The sequence below is a fragment of the Dreissena polymorpha genome, chromosome 12, assembly GCF_020536995.1.
Source record: "Dreissena polymorpha isolate Duluth1 chromosome 12, UMN_Dpol_1.0, whole genome shotgun sequence".
Classification (NCBI taxonomy): Eukaryota; Metazoa; Mollusca; class Bivalvia; order Myida; family Dreissenidae; genus Dreissena; species Dreissena polymorpha.
In genome coordinates, this window is record NC_068366.1 from 66,183,001 (window position 1) to 66,203,797 (window position 20,797).

The window sequence follows — 20,797 nt, forward strand, 5'->3', positions numbered from 1 at the left end:
GATAAACTTAAGTATATATTCTGTCAAATATATGTCACTAGATGTCATGTTTTTATAGTTTATGCCGCGATGCATTTTGGATGAAAATGTTTAAATCTGGTTTACAATGCAGATTTCTTAAAATAGTGAAGGATATGTGTGCCATTGTTAAGTCACGTGTTACAGCATGGTCATCCAAATCACATTATATTAGTCATGCGTGTGGACTTAGGCATGGATTTTATGTTGCCGATTTTGTTAGTATATGGTAGTTTTTTCGTTTTACTCTTATATGACATGGCTATTTAAGGCATGTCACCTGCTGAAGTTCAATCACATTTGGATAACTTAACTTTATATTGTAATTCTCCGGGGCGTAATATTAACACTGCAAAACTAAAATAATGGTATTTCGGAAAAGGGATGGATGTTGAAATAGTAGATAAAATAGGTTTATACTGGATGTTTTCAATTAACACAGGGATCTTTGGTTCGTAAAGCCCTTTAGGCCAAGAAAACATTATTGTTTAAATGCAATGACTTTTACATGATAAAAACGATTCTGTCATTTGCTTGGCTCTTTTGTTGGTTTTATTTTGAATTATGATTTGGATGTATGGGGTTTCACAAAGTCAAATGATATTGAACGCATACATAAAAAAATATACAGAATATTAAGACTTACTTCTTTAACGACTGCGCTTTTTTTGTTTGATTTCGAGTCTCTGCAAACCAGTTGAGAACACAAACTGGCAAATATATTCTGAATAACATTTCACGAAATGAGCGTTATTGTTTATATTGTAATGCCGCTATTACACTGATAACAAGTAAAACAAATTTGTATGTAAATTCCAAATGTGATTAGTTCCATGTGAATAATCAATAATTGTTAGGTTTGCCAATATATCGAAGACGATTTGGTTATAAGAAAAACTATCCAAAGTATACCGTTAAAAATATTCATTACCGCGTCGACAGAACGTCCTTGTTCTTGCCGTCGATTGTCTTTATTTGTATTCTTGAATAACTTTTTTATGTAATAAAGTGTTTTGTTTTTATTCCTTTTTTACGTGACCGAAAATAACGTGTATATCTAAGAATGAAGACAATACGCTGTTGTATAAGTCTTACAAAACTGTCTGTCTGTCTGTCTGATACCTTGATAAGGTGCAACAATACGACTAAACCCGTATTCCAATATATTACGATACAGTAAGCCCGAATCGCAATACGTAGCGAATACAATTAATAAGGTACATTTTTAAAAAGACATGAGACATTGACATCCTGAGCATGTATTAGTTGTTTGTCATGTATATTGCACAAACCAGTTAAAAGTTACGTGTGTATCCATATTAACTGATTATGGATAAACGCCTAATTCCTACTTAAAACAATGTTTTACATTTTATATGTGTGGCGTTGCGAATAAGTCTCATACATCGGCTTTTGTTTTTCGCTTAAAAGATACTTACTTTAAAAGAAAAATACCATACAACGAAAATGTCGTTCCTGATAACCATTTGCGGACTGCATAGGCTTATCTGCAGCGACACTTTACACAAGCCCAGTTTTCCTAAAATGATGCTCAAATAATCGTAACTTTAACTTTGTAACAATAAATACGCATCAACCACTGTAACGAGATTTAGAATGACGCTGAAATCATCATGCATGAGCTTTCCTGGTCGGATCTAGGAAAAGGATTTACGAAATCAAACTAAATTAAATTAACTGTCCTACAAAATAACGCGACAATCACATAACAGGAAAATATCGCAGACGCGTCTTTGATTTCCAGGTTTCTATAACGGTAGATCTAATTTGCGCCCAATTAGCATTCTGATGGTTGCCATTCTCAGAACCAGCCTTTCAAAAGACTAGAATCCTTGGATCAGGTGTGGTTGCCACTAATTTCCATCTCGAAATCACATCACTTCACGCCCGGCGAACGCTAAACTAGCGGCCACTTTGTTACCGCTTGAAAAGAAGCAACGTCAGAATTTCTGCGATTTGGACAAATGACATTATTCGGAAGAACTCAGGGCGGTTCTTTATAGCTTTCCGTCTCACTGATGACACTTTAATAAAGTTATCCGATGTCGTTATTGACGACAAAGGCGAAAATGGTGTTTGCGCTGATTAGCCGAGCGGTCGTACTTAACAAGGTTTCTATCAGAGGCAATAAAAGACATATTTGATTTTCACAGCGTAAATTAGATAATGTGGATTTCATCTTTCACGGCGATGGGCAGACGGGCTGTAATGATGGACGCACGACCGAGCACAAAAATTGGACGGGGGGACAAATGTGGATGCGCGAATGTGAATTGTAAAAATGTGACTTTTGCCAACTCATGTAGGTCGTAAGCAATGTCTTTTATGCGCTTTTATAAAATAAGTACTGTATCAACAATTATCAAATAAATATGCGAAAGGTAAATCTAAGTAAATCTATTTGAAATATCTACACGTGCAATCTTGAACATGTGTACGTTATAACGAATCATATTGTAGTAATCGAGTCGGTGAAATAAAATACCAAACATTTTATTTAATGAAAATATGGCTTTATTGCAGAACTAAAAATGCTATATGTTCATGAAATAGGTAATAACAATATTATCTGCATAGTGCATACAATATTTAGGATGTGATTTAAATCCGATGGCCACAGTGGCTACTTCAAAGTCTACGAAATTCGTTAAAAATCAGTGACGAATAAACATAATGCTACAGCATCGCTAAGTAGCATATACATGTACAATGTTTCAACGAGCTATTCATTGACATAATTAAACACGGTCACAATAAACCTGCTCATGTCAAATGCCAGTAGCCCAAAGCCGAAAGTCTATCAGGGGCCAGATGTTACTTTGAGAGTTAATTTTCGACCGCTTTTATCTTCTGGAGTGCCTGCGAAAAGTAGCACTCGAAATTTCACATCGATGACAAAACGTCCCACTCTTCTCTAGTGATTAACCATTTTGCAATACTCTATTTTCTTCCGAATTCGCCATCTTTCAAATATATACATCCAAGCGCGTGCAGGAAAATTTAAATATTCATTAAATTGCAGTTTCAACGTAAACAGTTCATTTCAATTCTTCAATTACGCATTTCGAATGAGATAATTAAGCAATTGTCTGCGAAATTTCTTACATTTAAAAGTTTAATCCCGACACCTTTGAATCTTTAATCATTTGTCATTCCATATTCGTACCACTGACTGCTTGTCTTAAGTCTATTATTCGCGCACTAAGCACGATCGGTTCAAATGAACTTCTAATTGTGTACACATAGTAGAGAAAGTCTAGGGAGATATGACCGATGCGCTTACTCTTATGAGATGATTATTAATTTTGTAAACATGCAACCTTTATCCGCACCAAAATGGTTATCATATCCACCATCATCACCATCATCATCATCATCATCATCATCATCATCATCATCATCATCATCATCATCATCATCATCATCATCATCATCATCATCATCATCATTATCATTATCATTATCATCATCAGAAGCAGAACCATCATCAACATCACTATAATCGGCATCAGTAAAATCAGTATAGTTTTCTTCTTTTCTTTTTCATGATCTTCTTCGTCATTTTACAGTAAATTTTATTATTACACGGTATTCAGCACTAACGCATACGCACAAATAAATGGATGTGTACTAAAACTGCAAATACAAGTGTTCAATACGTATACAAAGCGTTCTTTTCTTTCGGAGTCGTATAACCGGCGGTGGGATCCGTGCCACTTGCGATGATTACAGCGTGGTTGTTCGTGTGATAGCGCCTCACATGGTCACGCTTCATTAAACCAATCTCGAGAAAATTGCGCATTTATATTCGAATTTCTTAGTGAATTATTAATGAAGAGGAAATAGCTAAAAATGTTAAAACAATCAAAATATGATCTCGATTCGTTGATTGGGAATTAAATCACCCCGGCTTAATATAACATGTCATTGACACAACTTTATTCAGTCAGGTATCCTAGCGAAGCATTGATTTCGGGTTTGTTTCCATCAGTACCACGGACAATTGAACACTGGGCCAAGATTTCTGTTATTTAATGACCTGTTTGATCAAATCAAATTACGAAATAAAATATAGCGTTCATTTATGATAAAGAAAACACCGTTAATTGTGGACTTGTAAGACGAATTCAAAGTAAGGCAGGTGCTCAAATCAAAGACAAGGATTGTAATCAGGAAAACGTCCGAACAGTTCCGCAATAACTTGTGTGTGTGCGCATGACACTAAGTAATTAAATGGCCGGAAACAAAGATACCTGTCCAACGCTTTGGTTTTAGATTGTAAACGATACTGGTTATTGATTTTAATAATATGAATATAATTTGTGATGAGTTCAGGGGCAAAACAATCGAAAAGTGAAATTCGGACTTGTTTTCGCATATACAGAGAACAGCATTTCTAACGCGACACTTACACTAAGTCTTTATATAATGATTATTTGTTACTAAATTGTTTATCAAATATGCTCGAGCTCTTCGCAAGCTTTAATTTCACCTTTAACATCAGGTTACTGCATTTTGTATTAAATTTGTAAAAGCCCTAAATGTATATCAAAATGTTAAATGTTGCGTTCATTAAATGAATATATTTATGATAATTTATCTGTGAACATTTGTATGGACATCAGTAGAATGAAAATGAAGTGATTTTTATTAGGTTTTTTTATGGAATAAACGTATTAACTAGTGCTTACTTCGCTTGCGCTTGGAATAAATAAATGTTGCTATTGCTTAAAACTGCTACGAATGACCGAAAAAGTATTTGCTGCTTACGTCTAAAAGATGCTTCTTATTAAATGTTTCAGTAGCGTTATCATATTCGTACGTTAAATTAGAATGAAATGATTGGAAAACTTCATATGGACGAGTGACGCTTATTACAGTCAGAGCTCCAGATAAGGGCCGTACAGCCGTAAATACGCCTTTTTCATGAAGATTGACGCATTTATTTTTATAAACTGGACGTACAATTACAACATTTATATCCATTTTACGCATTTACGAAAAAAATCTGGCCGTACCGATACGTCTGCGTCAGCGCGGCGTGATTTGTTGGTCTCTAACCTAACGGCGCTTTTCGTTAATTTAAATTACCGAAAAGTTGTTGACTGGGTTCATATATTATTGTCTATTTTGTTGCGTGATTTCCTGTAACTTGTAAATCCGTCAAAAACGATATGTCTGCGCGCAATTGAATGCCGGCTTAACCGAAAGCGGCTCAAAACAACACTTTGTTGTCATATAATGACTACATACGGTGTCTTCTAACCATCCTGACATTAAATCTGTAAACCCAGAAAAAGACATTGTCGCCCCGATATTAAACGATTTGATTGCATCGGTGGCGTAAAACGTTAGAAAACACGATGGACAACGGATTAGACAGTGAAATAAGTGTTTATTCACTTAGCTTACTAGTTGGCTTGTGTTTTCTTGTCAAGAAAAATAAAGAAATTGTATTAGTCATGAGTTTTTATGTGTAGTTGTATTAGCATCACAATTCAGAATGGAAAACCTAATACAATAACTGTTTAAGAAGCTAAATATATTTATTATAATTGCTGCAAATGTTTCTGTTAAGTCAGTTATACACCCTTCAATATCCAAGAACACGGGTAGTACAGTACTACCTGTATTTTTGGATATGGTAGTACAGGTACTAATTGATTTTAAGCGTTACTCCTTTTCTTTCTGTCAGTGGCAGTACCGTTACTAATTTCACAAATCCTTATCTGGAGCACTGTTACATGAGGCTTGTTCTGAGAAAACTGATCTTAATGCACGTGCGTAAAGTTTCGTCCCAGATTAGCCTGTGCAGTCCCTACAGGCTAATCAGGGACGACACTTTCCGCCTAAACTTGATTTTTGGTAAGAAGGGACTTCTTTGAAACAAAAAATACCATAAAAGCGGAAAGTGTCGTCCCTGATTAGCATGTGCGGACTGTACAGGCTAATCTGGGACGACACTTGACGCACATGCATTATGCCCAATTTTCTCAGAACGCGGATCAAATGTAAAAAAATCAAACTTCGCATTAATACAATTTAAGCAATCAAAGTCAACCATAAACAAACGTGGATCATTCGGCCTTAAATATTGCGGCTCATGCTATGCTTTGTTGTAGCTCACGTGATATAGAGGACGAATACCATTTTATGTTAATATGCCCTTGTTATAACGATATCCGGAAAACATACATAAAACCTTATTATTTCAAGCGACCATCAGTGTATAAATTCCTAAGCCTAATTAGACTATGTAAAAAAGAAGAAGCTATTAAGTTATATGTTTTTGTTAAAGAAGCACTGTTGATCAGAAAGTCCATATTGAATATTCTTCAGAATACAAATACGACCGAGTGTCGTTATCCGCCGGTTCTATTGTATGTTTGTTTGTGCAGTTGTTTGTTTAATGGAATGTATATAATATTATATATCAAATTTGTATAATTACTTCTATTATAATAAGCATAATGCTCAATACCTATGTATAGCTTTATGTTATTTATGTTTTAGAAACTCTATTGTTAAGATTTATTGTACGGAACTTAAATGTATCTCTATAAATGTGTAACAGACATGTTTCATTTTACAAGTTGCTGCCTTATATAACCAGTGCAATATATGCTCGCTATTTTTTTCTATTAAATAGCAAAACAGCCCTAATTATATACTTAAAATGACTAATTTGTATTAAGTCCATTTTCCATATATGTTAACAAAAGTATTATGTTTTATATATGTTCATTACTAAATTCTGTCTAATCACTTACTTTTCACGTGACCTTTTGACATATCTTTTACAGTATGGTTAAAACTGACGATGTACTATGTACACGTCGTAATAAATATCTGTTCTGTTCTGCTATAAATAGATGGTGACGTCAGTGCGTTATTATCAGTTATACTGGTTTGTACACAACTATTTTAAAGGGGCCTTTTCACAGATTTTGGCATGCTTAGAAGTTTGTCATTAAATGCTTTATATTGATAAACATTGGATCTAAAAAGCTCCTGTAAAAAATCAAGAATAACATTTAAAAAGGGAAAAAAAGTAGCCCGCAGAAGGGCTCGAACCAGTGACCCCCGGAGTCCTGGAGTAAAAACCCAATAGACCGCTCGGCCATGCTGCCAACTATGTATGAAAGTCGTATTTTATAGTTTATATAAGCAATCTTTGTAGTTTCACAAAATTAAACGACAACAACAGAACTCTCCAAATTATTCAATCGTTTCGCGTTGCAACGCTTTATAATTTTCAGGTTTTTTTATCGTCAAAAGATGCATATAATGGCTATATTAGACCATGGTAAATGTTCAGTATTACTGTTTCCTCACAAATATCATAACTAAAACGAAAATTTGCAAATCTGAAACAACTTTTTTCAATTTTGTCAAAACGTAAAAAAGATCCCTTTAAAGGGATCTTTTCACGCTTTGGTAAATTGACAAAATTGAAAAAAGTTGTTTCAGATTCGTAATTTTTCGTTTTAGTTATGATATTTGTGAGGAAACAGTAATACTGAACATTAACCATGCTCTAATATAGCCATTATATGCATCTTTTGACGATTTTAAAACCAAAAAAATTATCAAGCGTTGCAACGCGAAACGATTGAATAATTCGGAGAGTTCTGTTTTTGTCGTTAAATTTTGTGAAACTACGAAGATTGCTTATATAAGGTATAAAATACGTCAAGAATGTGTACTCGGCGGAATAGCTCAGTAGGCTAAAGCGTTTTTACTTCAGGACTCTGGCAGGACTCCAGGGGTCACTGGTTCGAAACCTGCTCCGGGCAATGTTCTTTTCCTTTTTTTATTTTTTTTCTTGATTTTTTACTGGAGCTTTTATGATCCAATGTTTACATTTATCAATATAAAGCATTTAATGAATAAGTTAAAAAAAATGCCAAAATCTGTGAAAATGCCCCTTTAACGTTGAATGTTTTATACACATTTAGGCGTTAATTTGGTTCAATATTTTAATTTGTATAACTGTTCATTCTGCGATGAAATAATGTAATTTAAACAATCTTATTTTCGTCGTATTTGTAATCGCCGAAACGGTTGAAAGTTACTGTTTAGTAGACTTCGCATGAATACAAAATTCTTATTATATTCTGAAATTTACCAGTTGATAATTTTTGCTGACATCAGGGATTTTCCGCGCATGCGAACTTACTGGTTCGCAAGCACTAGAAACGTAAAACATATGCGTGCAGTCATTTGTTTAGCCAATCTATCGATAAGAAATTACGAAATAAACAGTATAACACCTAAATAAAAGTTGAAAGATATCACATTTATTACCAATATTATGTATTCATAAATTAAAATTTCCCTTCATGAAATGTAAGTTAGTTATGAGCTATTAGACTTAAGTCTGAATGTCACAGAACAAATCTGTAAATTAGCCAATAGGATTTCTTCTATTAGGATTTCAATTAATTACATTACAAAAATAATAAGACATATTATTATATAATTATAAGTATCAATGGTATTGGTGTGTCAGTGTGTGATATTTTTATTGAACGATCGAAAGTGTAGAATGTTTATTGAAACAACCATAAAACAAAATCCTTAAAAGCAAAATACATTAACATATTAAAATGGTATGTAAATTTTAATTTATATTGAATTAATTTCTCTTACATTAAATGACAATATCGATAAATTTTAGCATACAACGAACAAACTATGCACATGTTGCAAATTAAACTGTCTATTCATCCATATTGAAATCTCTTTACTAGTTTTAAAGAATGGTCAAAATCTAGGAATATATATCATTAATATACATATTGATTTTATTTTTCGTAAACACTATTTACCCACGTTGTGGCAAAACGTACTTGCGTGTTTTATTGATGGTGTTTCTTAAATTGACTTAACGTATATCTTTATAAATAATGAAGGAGTTCAAAGACTACGGTAACCGTTAAGTAAGTTAAATGTTTTGCAGTAAATGCGTACATTATTTCAAACTTATAGTCATGTAACATTGTATTGTTATCAATAAGCGTGCCTTTATCTATACAGTATATAGTTTATGATAATCTACTTTAGATAAATCATTTTTAATTCATACAACACGTAGACTCTATATGTTACACAGCTAATTAAATAACAGTTTAGTATTTTTGCGTAAAATCACTCCACAAAATGACTGCTCAGTAATACTACTAAGAGAAGACACTGATATATCATAAATTGTGTTTAATTACCAGACATTCGACTGCCACCTCTGGTTTATTACACCATGAGGTTAATTAGTAATTATCTCGAAAGTGTCTAATTATAAGGAGATCATCTGTTTGTACCGAAATAAAGTGCAACTAAACACCGGACTAACATGCTCGAATGAAGAGTCAAGATTGATGAAAATATTGAAAGGAAAGCAATTATCATGATCATTTATTTAATATCTTCTCAGGTTGTGTCTTCCAGCCACCTACCTGTTTCACTTAGTTATTATTTGTTGTGCGCATGGAATCGATCTATTTATTGTTTATTTTAATCTATTTTTTTTTTACATTAAATATAATTTCATCTGAAATAATTCCGATTTCTGCGATTTTTTTTCTTAAAAAAAATTGGCGCGACGAGGATGCAGCTAGAGAGATGTTTGCGGTTAACACATACACACCGAGCATTTACACTGAACTTAGCCCATCCCCAGTTAAAACAATTAATCACAGCAATATAATCGTTTACAAGCATTTTCTTTCGTATTAATGTTAAACCAGATATTAGTAAGTAACATTATATTTAAAGTTTTGAAGTATTGTGAATACATGAGTTTTTCGACCTATTCTATATGCGCTTATATGAATACCACCACCTTTTGTCAACCAGTGGGCGGAGTCTAACCTTTTAGACGTGATGTCACTTGTCAGCTCATCTATACTTATTTGGTGAAAATAATAAATTAAAACAAACACTAATTGGTATTCAAAATATGTAAATTATTCAAGAAATACGGTCAAATGTCGTTTCCTGTGGGATGTCTTAAAAGTAGTCGATTCATTTTCTCTAACGAGCTTATTTGAATTTTCGCTGTAGTTTTGACAGGTTGTTACAGCCCTGTGACTCACTCTAAACCCAACCGGCTTTTTATTGCATAAACCACTATTTATGGGGGAAGTGTTACGATTGCCCTGTGACTATATGACTTACGCAGTTTTGTGTCATACGAGTGTCCTTAGTATCGATCCCGGTGAGAGAACAAACTGTTCACAGATAAATTCACCAACGTTTTAAAGCTGCTTCGTAAACTATAAGGAAAGTGACAAGTGAAACAATTCTGATTTTTAAGAGTGGAAGTTTTGATTGTAGATTTTTGACTATTTGATCTCTAAGTGCCAGAGTCATCGAACAGGGTCTGTAGGGGGGGGTCATTTCATAACAATGCGAAATTCAAATAGAAAGTCTGCATATGGCAATTTTGAAAGCATTGTGAATGTATTATAATGGATTTTTGAAAGAATGTAAGACTTCCGGACAACAATCAATTAACACAACATGATTCTTTCGGATTAAAAATTACGATCAGCATTCAACAAGCTTTTATTCATTCAAAACATGGACAAGGATCTCAATAAAATCCTTCTGCATGCGTTTAAAAAAAACTTTTGGAGTTTGAATGGTACAATACCACATATTGTCAAAATAAAACTATTCTAAAATCGATTTATTGAATACATACAGAGCAATCGACTCTAAGACTTGTCAACGTAGAACATTCATGTCCATCCATGTTAGGCTTTTAAGACTTGCCTTACATAGACTTTCGCCAGTCTCGCATGGTCGACTAACGTTTTCAGACAGATAATACCCGATGGCTCCTGATATATACTTGATCTTTAATTACAATCTCAAGGGCTGATTACAAATTAATGAGACAATTACTTTGCAGCAAGTGCGGACTCTTGATCAGAGCATTTAAGTCAAAACACACCGGTGTCACGCGATCTCTCGTGTTTTACAGCAGACGTTTACATATACCGCAGTGCAAGTACATTTACTTAATGTAGCGCACCTCTAATGATTTCCCGCGATTTCTTCGAAGGTTGAAGAGCCTACTATTAGGTGCCGTAGCCTAGTGGTTAAGGCGATACACTAGAAATATTTTGGGATATTCCCGCGCAGGTTCGAATCCTGCCGACGACGTATACTTTTTTGCGACGCGTTTTATTTATTTTCTAACGTAATTTGATTTTATATGGCATATAAGCTATATTTATTGTTAAATATGTTGCAATTTTTATGCACATTCTTCAATTAATAAAATTAAAACAACGTTATGGCGAAATTGGGTGATTTACTGTTGAAAATACGAACCATGCATGTTGCATTTTTATTTTTATTTCAAAAAGTAAACGGTAAATCTGTCTAGTTCTTGGTATTTTTGCTGTATATAGTGTTTCTATAAAAACTAAGTTTAAAATATGACTTAAATGATACTATTTTGAATTTTATGACACTTTGTTTTTAACCGACCCAATTTTTACTTGGCTGAAATCACTTACATTTCATGGCGCTCTTCCATAGATAAATATTTGTAAAAAATAAATGTCTGTAAAAGAATACTTATTTCATCTTGTTTAAACTTTAAACACCTTAACAGCATCTGTACACACCAACTGCATGCCCATATTTGGAAATTTGAATGAATTATGGAACTTTTTTATACCCCAGGGGTGAAAATAAACTGGACAAAAGCCGAGCGTGGGGGTGGTTTTGAAAAAATCGGTATATTTTTTTAAAAAGCATGGAAAGCCTAACTACAAATTTGCATGTAGTTCAGTGAAATGATGCTGATTAAGAAAATAATTAATTAGATTATATTTGGATATGTTCCCATTAGAGGTGCGCTACCTTAACAGCAATGCTTTTTTATTTTAAATATATTGCTATGCATGACAAGTAGACTTTTACGGAACGGATTTCCTGGATGTAGAAATCTGCTAGAGTTGATGTTATTGTCAAATGTAAGATTATTATTATTATTATTGTTTATTATTATTTTTATTATTATTATTAGTATTATTATTATTATTACATATACCGCAGTGCAAGTACATTTACTTAACAGCAATCCTTTTTTATTTTAAATATATTGCTATGCATGACAAGTAGACTTTTACGGAACGGATTTCCTGGATGTAGAAATCTGCTAGAGTTGATGTTATTGTCAAATGTAAGATTATTATTATTATTATTATTGTTTATTATTATTATTATTATTATTATTATTATTATTATTATTATTATTATTATTATTATCATTATCATTATTATCATCATTATCATTATTATCATTATTACTATCATTATTATTGTTATTATTATTATTATTATAAATAATGAAAAAAAATAACGATAATGAGAATCTTTACGATTGTACAACACATCATATGTAGGCAAGTCTGTTTTTGATCGTTAACGTTAACGATCATGCCCTTAAATCATGTATGCCGCATTATTTTCAGGGTCGATTGCCAAATTACACTCCCCTCCTCGTTTCTCCCCCTGTACCTCGCCCTTGAAGATTTCCAACCTGATCGCCCATTCCCCCGGGATCGTCGTTTCGGTACCCCAGCGGACCGACCCCTCGGCCGCTCCAGGGTCGGGCAAGCGCGCGTCCCCGGGGCTCGTGTGTGTCGTGTGCGGCGATACGTCCAGCGGGAAGCACTACGGGATACTTGCTTGTAACGGATGTAGCGGTTTCTTCAAGAGGAGTGTCCGCCGGAAGCTGATCTACAGGTATGACGTCATAGTCGGACATGTATAGTTGTATTTGTCGACTTGGTTAAGTGCTCGTACGGGTCATTAATGCCGTTGAAAAAAAGATAACTATTTAGATGTAAATATAATTTTAAATAAATTTATACGTTTTAAAAATAAACCTTTATCAGTTTTGATATCTCAAAAACACCCCGTGGCCCTTTTCGACGCCACACTCCTAAATAAAATATATTTTAAGGTTTTATACGAAATGATAAAAGTACGAATTGACGTTTGTAAGAGTTATAGTAAACATCGGGGATTGTTCACAGAATTTTGACATTTGTTTAAATCTTGTAATTATATGTTCAAAATTGGTGTAGTTTAATATCGAAACTTAAATTCTTAAAATTAATAGAAAAAAATGAAAACAAGACATGTGCTCGCATATCATGTTCAAACCGTTGTCGTTTAGATTAAAACTTTATCTTTTTAATCGTTCGGTATTCTTGAATAATGTTGCGTTGTACTTTTTTCTTTATATTTAAGCAAATCGCGTGTTGTCAAAGAATCTAACGAAACATATAGAAGCACTCAAACTTATTTAATCGAATCGCGTGACAGCGTATGTCACGTTTGACAATTTTATCAAAAGCAAAATCAATGATTACCGGTACTCAGAAACGAAAATGTATCTTCAGTAGGTGTTTCCATAATGCGCTTTATTTTTCTCACATTTTGAACTGTGTTCTTTCATTTTTTGACTCTGTGGCAAAACGTTTGAAAATTGTATATTCTACTTTCTGTGAACAAGTGATAGATGTTCCGGTGGTGGAACTGACATTACCCTAGCAACCAAGAAGTACCGGGTTCTTAATATCTTCTCTATACACATCACATATCGGTTTTACCCAGGCAAATGAATATTGAGTGTTTTCGTTTATTGAGGCACCCTAGAGTTTACGGCGTTTGTTGAAATCGAGCTTGAATAAATAAGTTTACACTGAAAAAATCCCGATACTCGCTCTCGACAGGTGCCAGGCGGGCACGGGGCTGTGTGTGGTGGACAAGGCGCACCGGAATCAGTGCCAGGCGTGCCGCCTCAAGAAGTGTCTCCAGCTGGGCATGAACAAGGACGGTAAGTCGGCTTCATAGATGGTTTTAGTCAATTATTGGAAACAAGTCCTATATATTACGGTTTATGCACGTGTATAATCAATTGCTTTTTAGCAAAGTAATATTTGATTTAATTTTTAAATATCTCATTTAAAATGTCACTATAGAACAAGTCATTCTAAACATTCCTTATCAAAATATTAAGCAATATATTTCCATCATTATAATCAATGTACAATCGTTATCGGTACAATTTCGAATTCTTCATCTTTAATCGACAGCGGTCCAAAATGAGCGTCAACCCCGGAACACGGCTCAGGTGCGTAACGACCAGTTAGAGGGCGGGTTGGAGGCCCGAGCCGTCACATCCCACGCCACCGTGAGTGCGACGCATCCGGCATTCAGTCCGTCCGCCGCCAAGCGCAGGATACTTCCGGGAATGGTTCCGCATGACACAGCGACGAAACCTGAGAAGCATGGTCACGAAGGTAGTAAATTTCGATACCAAAGGAAAACGCAAATGAAGAATTGCATAATTAAAATTCTGCTGAAAACAATTATCAAATAACTAGTAAATAGTTATTTGGGGTTTTAAGATACCGCGAGTGGTGTAAAGAATAGACTCAGTGTTTTTTTTCACTTATAGGGGAATGGTGGCGGGGCCCGTCCAAAGGGGAAAAAATGTGTCGTTTTTTAGGAAAAGGGGAAAATTAAAAATTCACTTGTTTATATGTAATGGTATTTATTATATTAATACATATGTTTGTATGAATATAATATTCACAGCTGAATGTATTTGTCTTTTTTCTTAAAATTAGAATATATATCTATGATTTTTTCAACATTAGTTTCAGACAGTTCAGCCTTCATGCACAGTCTCAGTTTTCTTAGCCATTTTGAGTCAAATTGGGATCTTTTAAATCGATAAAATGGCAAATTTGAGCATTTTTTATCAATAAAATGGACCAAATTGGAAGGATTTAATCAACAAATATTGACACAATATAGATACATCAGGCCTTTTCCTGGCCATTTTGGGAGAAAAATGCAATTAATGTGAAAAGTCCACTGATTTGGGAAAAAACTATTTAATATAACTCTTTAAAATAATTCAAAATAATAAAAATTATAGTTATATACAAAACTTTGTTAGTTGTTTATGAAATAAATGTGAGATATATTTATCATGATTATGAGACAGTTCTTTCTAAAAAAAAAAAAATAAAATAAAAAAATTTTTAACTACTGGAGGGGATTTTTTTTTACAAAATGGGGGAAAAATATATACTCTTTTTTTAGGGGAATGGGGCCGTATATCGGCCCCGAAATTGCCATAAAAAACACTGATAGTTGTAACCCTTTGGAGTTTGTTTAATATAGTAATGCGTTCCAATCAATGTACGTGTCAAACATAATTATGCGGACACTTGACAACTTAATGAAAACGGTTTCCTTGGAGAATAAACACATATAAATTGGCAATCCATTTATTTTCCATTTAAACTAAAAGATCAGCTTCGAATTGTTCATACAATATTGTTGCTAAACGATGTCTCCTTAAGATACCTTAGAAAAAAACAGTAGACTGTACAAAGTAATTTCCATTACAGCAGACGGCGACGATAACATTGACATCACTTCCGACGTCGGTGAGAGGCACGTGACGCCATACTACAACAGCTACGGAGAAGTTTTCTACCCGCTACACGGCGGCCAAGAGACGCTTTATGAGTGTTCCGCTCGGCTTCTGTTTATGGCTGTGCGCTGGGCGAAGAACCTGCCGTCGTTCGCCAACCTACCATTCCGAGACCAGGTCAGCACTTAGACGTTGCTATAAATATGAAATTCTGTATCGGTTTTAAGTTCATTGGCTTTAGCCAATTAACAATATAACCGCATATCGAAAATACAGCTCGCAGTCGGTTGCATGTAGTAGAATGTTGGCAGACGAAATAGATAAGATATTTAACATTAAATTGTCTAATTCTTACAATTTTTCAATTTTTCACTTAGAAACTTTTTTTCTAAGATTTTCGTCTGAGAATTTTTCTAATACAATTTGTTGTGAATTTTTCTTTGACCATTTTTAGTGCAAAAACGTTCTTATAAAATAAAACAAATTTCGTTCGTAAAACAATTCTGTTATTGACAAAAGCTAGATAACGCTTACAATAGGTTATATGTTATAAAAAACTGCTTGTGAAAAGTAGCATAGCGCAGTGGTAGAGCATCCGCTTACGAAAATTGACGACACTGGTTCAAATACTGTCAACATGACATTGCAGGCTAAATACAACAATTAAAATATATTTAGTTAATTTGACGATTTTTTTTTGCGCGGCAATTTCGACAAAGATCTGATCAATTTGTGTCGTATGTGTCGTTGTGTTGTTCGCGAAAAGTAACCGACATATCCCGATTTGCCACATTTTCTGTCGTGAACTATTCTAAAGGCTTGTTGACGGCGGGTCTCACACAAGTTAAGCCATCTTATTTTTCACATACTTGTAAATGAACATTTACATAAGCTGTGCTCTGGGAAAACGGGGATTAATGAATGTGCGTAAAACGTCATCCCAGATTAGCCTGTGCACTCCGCACAGGCAAGTGAGGGACGACACTTTCCGTTTTAATGGATTGTTTCGTTTAAAGGAAGTCTCTTGTGCACGAAAATCCAGTCTTGGCGGATAGTGTCGCCCTAATTAGCCTGTGCAAACTGCACAGGCCTATCTTGTATTAAACGTTACGCATATTTTTTACGCCCGGTTTTCTCAGAGCGAGGCTCATCGAAATATTTATGCAGGTAATTCTTCTGGAAGAGACCTGGGGAGAGTTGTTCCTGCTCTGTTCCATCCAGTGGTCCATGCCTATGGACGCGTGTCCGATGCTTGGCAACCAGGAACAGGTGCAGGCAAAGTCCGGACCTCTAGCAGCCGATATCCGGACCCTTCAAGAAATCTTTGCCCGGTTTAAGAATATAGGCGTCGATCCTGGGGAGTTCGCGTGTTTGAAGGCAGTATCGCTTTTTAAACCAGGTAATCATGACTAAGTTATAGTATATTTTTTGATGAGCTTATATTTTATGAACACCGTGTTTTTAAATCACTCAAGTGAACATATCATTTGTATGAACATATAATAAAATAGACATAGTGGACCTGTTACATAATGAATTATTTAACAAATGGGTCGTGTTCGGAGAAAACTGGGAAAATGCATGAGCGTAAAGTGTCGTCCCAGATTAGCCTATGCAGTCCGCACAGGCTAATCAGGGACGACCCTTTCGGCTTTTATTACATGTTTCGTTTATATAAAGTCTCTTCTTAGCAAATCTCCAATTTAGGCGGAAAGTGTCGTCCCTGATTAGCCTGTGCGGACTGCACAGGCTAATCTGGGACGACACTTTGAGCACATGCATTATGCCCAGTTTTCTCAGAACGCGACTCAAATACACTAACGTCCCCGAGATGCTATAGCCTATGGTGTTCCCTCACAGAGACGCGGGGCCTCAAGGACCCTCACCAGGTGGAGAGTCTGCAGGATCAGGCCCAGGTGATGCTGGGGCAGCACATTAGGGCTCAGCACCCAACACAGCCAGTCAGGTACGTTACTGGCACAACTTAGTAAACGTTTTTGTTACCTCCGCTCAAAGATTTACCTGATACAGCGCGTAGCTCGTAACAAACCCTGCTGCAAAAATATGCCAAGCGCAGATCGAAAATTCAAATATTATTATTATATATGATTTTAATATGTTATTTTATATTGTCCGTTCTCCTTTTCCACTGTAAACTTAATATAAAATATGACATTTTTTACACAATTGCTCTGATTTTGATATCAATCGCGATATTCCTTACAGATTACCATTGATTTTACTTATGATTGCAATGGCTGCCAGTAGGGGGGTAACTACGGGCACACAGACATGTGCTTGTTTTTATTAATGCCATTAACAACGACAGAATAACTCGTTCCCGTGGTTGTGGGATCGAGATACATAACTAACTTGACTCACGAGAGAATTGGTATGTCGCGGGAACGAGATAGTAGGTCGTGGTAAGATATATCTTACTGATTGGAACGACTGAATAAATCGAAGGAAATACTCGTGCACACGGGAAAACTAACTCGTAATAACGACATAATCAATCAATAAAAAACACGTTGTCTACCGCATTTTTAACCAGGTTTTCCGAAGGAAAAAACTGGTTATTAGATTGGCGAATGCGGGCGGGCTGGCTGGCTGGCTGGCTGGCTGGCTGGCTGGCGGGCTGGTGGGCTGGCGGAACAAGCTTGTCCGGGCCATAACTATGTCGTTCATTGTCATATTTTAAAATCATTTGGCACATTTGTTCACCATCATTGGACGGTGTGTCGCGCGAAATAATTACGTCGATAGCTCCAAGGTCAAGGTCAGACTTTGAGTTCAAAGGTCAAAATTGGCAATAAATGAGCTTGTCTGGGCCATAACTATGTCATTCATTGTGAGATTTTACAATTATTTGGAACATTTGTTCACCATCATGGGACGGTGTTTCGCACGAAAGAATCACGTCAATATCTACAATGTCAAGGTCACCACAACTTAAAATAGATTTATTTTGAAACAAACTTACAAAGGGGGTTAATTTTGTTTGTTCATTTCAAAAGTTCAGTTTGAGTTTTCTCCCTTAATCAGATTTTTTTTCACAATGAAAACCTGGTTTTGTGACAATTTTGTCCCTTGTTTAAACTGTCTTACATAATCTGAAAGCTTCTGTTATACTAGAACTGAATCAAGCTTTAAACGAAATACATTAATTTTGTTATTTTAAGGTACGGAAGACTGCTGCTTATTTTGCCCAGCCTAAGGTTCATCAGCACAGACAGCATCGAGAAGGTGTTTTTCGGTCGCTCTATAGGTCATACACCAATGGAAAAGCTTCTGTGTGACATGTTCAAAAGTTGACTTGTCAACCAATAAAATGCGTTAAGCGGGGAAAATCGAGATTCAAGAGACTCGACCAATTAAAACTTTCGAAAGAAACATTAAAGCAAGACAGGAGTAACCACTCTGGATCAGAAGACGATTTATTGCATCTTTCTGGAGAAAGTCGATTTATCACGGTTGATGAATAACTTGCAATGGACCTGTTGTTAATTATTTTTTAAATTTGATATTTTCTACGGAATCTTGATAGGGCCATCTACAATCTTGCCCTTCTTTCATCAAGGGCGACACACGACACACGAAGCGATACACGATATTGTGCGCGATACTCAAAGCGACGCACGATATTTTGCGCAAAACTCAAAGCTACGCACGATATTTTGCGCGGCACACGAAGCGACGCGCGATAATGTACAACGAAATTTCACCCTTGTGTAGGTAGCCCAAATTGCGATATATCGTGGTAAATATCGCGTGTCGCTTCGTGTATCGCGCAAAATATCGCGCGTCGCTTCGTGTGTCGCGCAAAATATCGTGCGTCGCTTTGAGTATCGCAAAAAATATCGTGCGTCGCTTTGAGTATCGCGCAAAATATCGTGTGTCGCTTCGTGTATTGCGCAAAATATCGTGTGTCACCCTTTGAACGCGAGACAGGATATTTTGCGCGATACGCAAATATTCATTTACTGACCAGTCCCCTACGGTACAGCTTACACCAGAGATTATTAAATAACATAATCATAACTATACATATAACAAACTATGCTTGTGCCATATGCACCATAAGCGCACCCATTCAATATTATCGAATAAACCTCATTCCTTTAAAATCATCCCTATGCTGACCCTCATTTTCGTTTCTGAAGGGCTGCTTTCTTTGGGATATAACACATATATAAAGCATTACGTATTCCTGTGATTTATATATATTTATATGAAGACCTTATTGGCTCCGTAGACGGACCCTACATATCCCCTATGTAGAGTACGTAAAATGGATTTGTTCGTAGTTATGCAGTATCTATGCTCGAGTACATTATCTAAAATGTATTGTCTTTTGACCAGTGATAGTTTACTCTTGCTTGAAAGTATAAACCATTACGTACCTCGCAGGTGTTACTTTAATTATACAGTAGAATATTGCGTGCTGTCAAAGAAAGGACAAACATCTGAGCAAATGTGTTATGTATGTTATGTTATAATATGTGTAAATTTGAAAAAGTATTAAGTTTGCAGTCTAGACGTATTCGTAAAATTTAATATTTAAGACATAATCATACTGCATGTTGCAAACAATGTACTTACATTGATTGAGTCAATTTGTAATGCTTTACTGTTTTGAGTGCACGTGAATAAGTGTGGACTTAAATATGTATGTATTAATTATGAAAATGTTCATATATATTTAACATCTAAAGTATGCAGTCTAAACGTGTTCGTAATACTTAGTATTTAAGACATAATCATATCGCATATTGTAAACAATGTACTTGCATTGCATTGAGTTAACTAGTTATGCTTTACTGTTTTTAGTGCACGTGAACAACTGTGTACTTAAATAAGTATTAATTATGTAAATGTTCATATATATAACTAATGCTTAAGCTTAATGCTTCACATGTATTTTTTAATGTTTGCAGTAGTACTTTTGACAGTATTTTCAGAATCCTCGATCATCGATAGTTTTTTTTCTTGACGCAAATGAACATTTCAGAGTTAATATATCTACTTTTTTTATCAAGCAAAGTCTTTTTTCACGTTAACATTTTTGGAAATTGTGTTCAAACTATTTCAAGTTAAACGTGACAAATCTAATTCTCACGTTCTAGCTTAAATTGTGGACACTAATATTCTGATCGACAAAATTTATGTGTAACTTATTATAGGATGTTATATCTGCCAAATGCATCATTTTGTCTTTGGCCCACGAAAACTTTCACCGAAATTACCAATTGTTTAAAGTGTCTTAAGCACTTAAAAATT

The 20,797-nt window shown here is 35.0% G+C and overlaps 1 protein-coding gene across 1 annotated transcript in view; it reads left to right on the top strand.

Moving 5' to 3' along the window:
- LOC127852682 (photoreceptor-specific nuclear receptor-like) overlaps positions 1-19,178 on the top strand; it is a 32,591-nt gene extending 13,413 nt beyond the window's left edge. Inside the window, exons 2-8 of the mRNA XM_052386632.1 lie at positions 12,531-12,804; positions 13,800-13,903; positions 14,163-14,369; positions 15,492-15,694; positions 16,685-16,916; positions 17,378-17,483; positions 18,700-19,178. Of these exons, the coding sequence (XP_052242592.1) occupies positions 12,531-12,804; positions 13,800-13,903; positions 14,163-14,369; positions 15,492-15,694; positions 16,685-16,916; positions 17,378-17,483; positions 18,700-18,832 (1,259 nt within the window). The 3' untranslated portion in view covers positions 18,833-19,178. The remainder of the gene's footprint in view (positions 1-12,530; positions 12,805-13,799; positions 13,904-14,162; positions 14,370-15,491; positions 15,695-16,684; positions 16,917-17,377; positions 17,484-18,699) is intronic.
- The last annotated feature ends 1,619 nt before the right edge of the window (positions 19,179-20,797 follow it).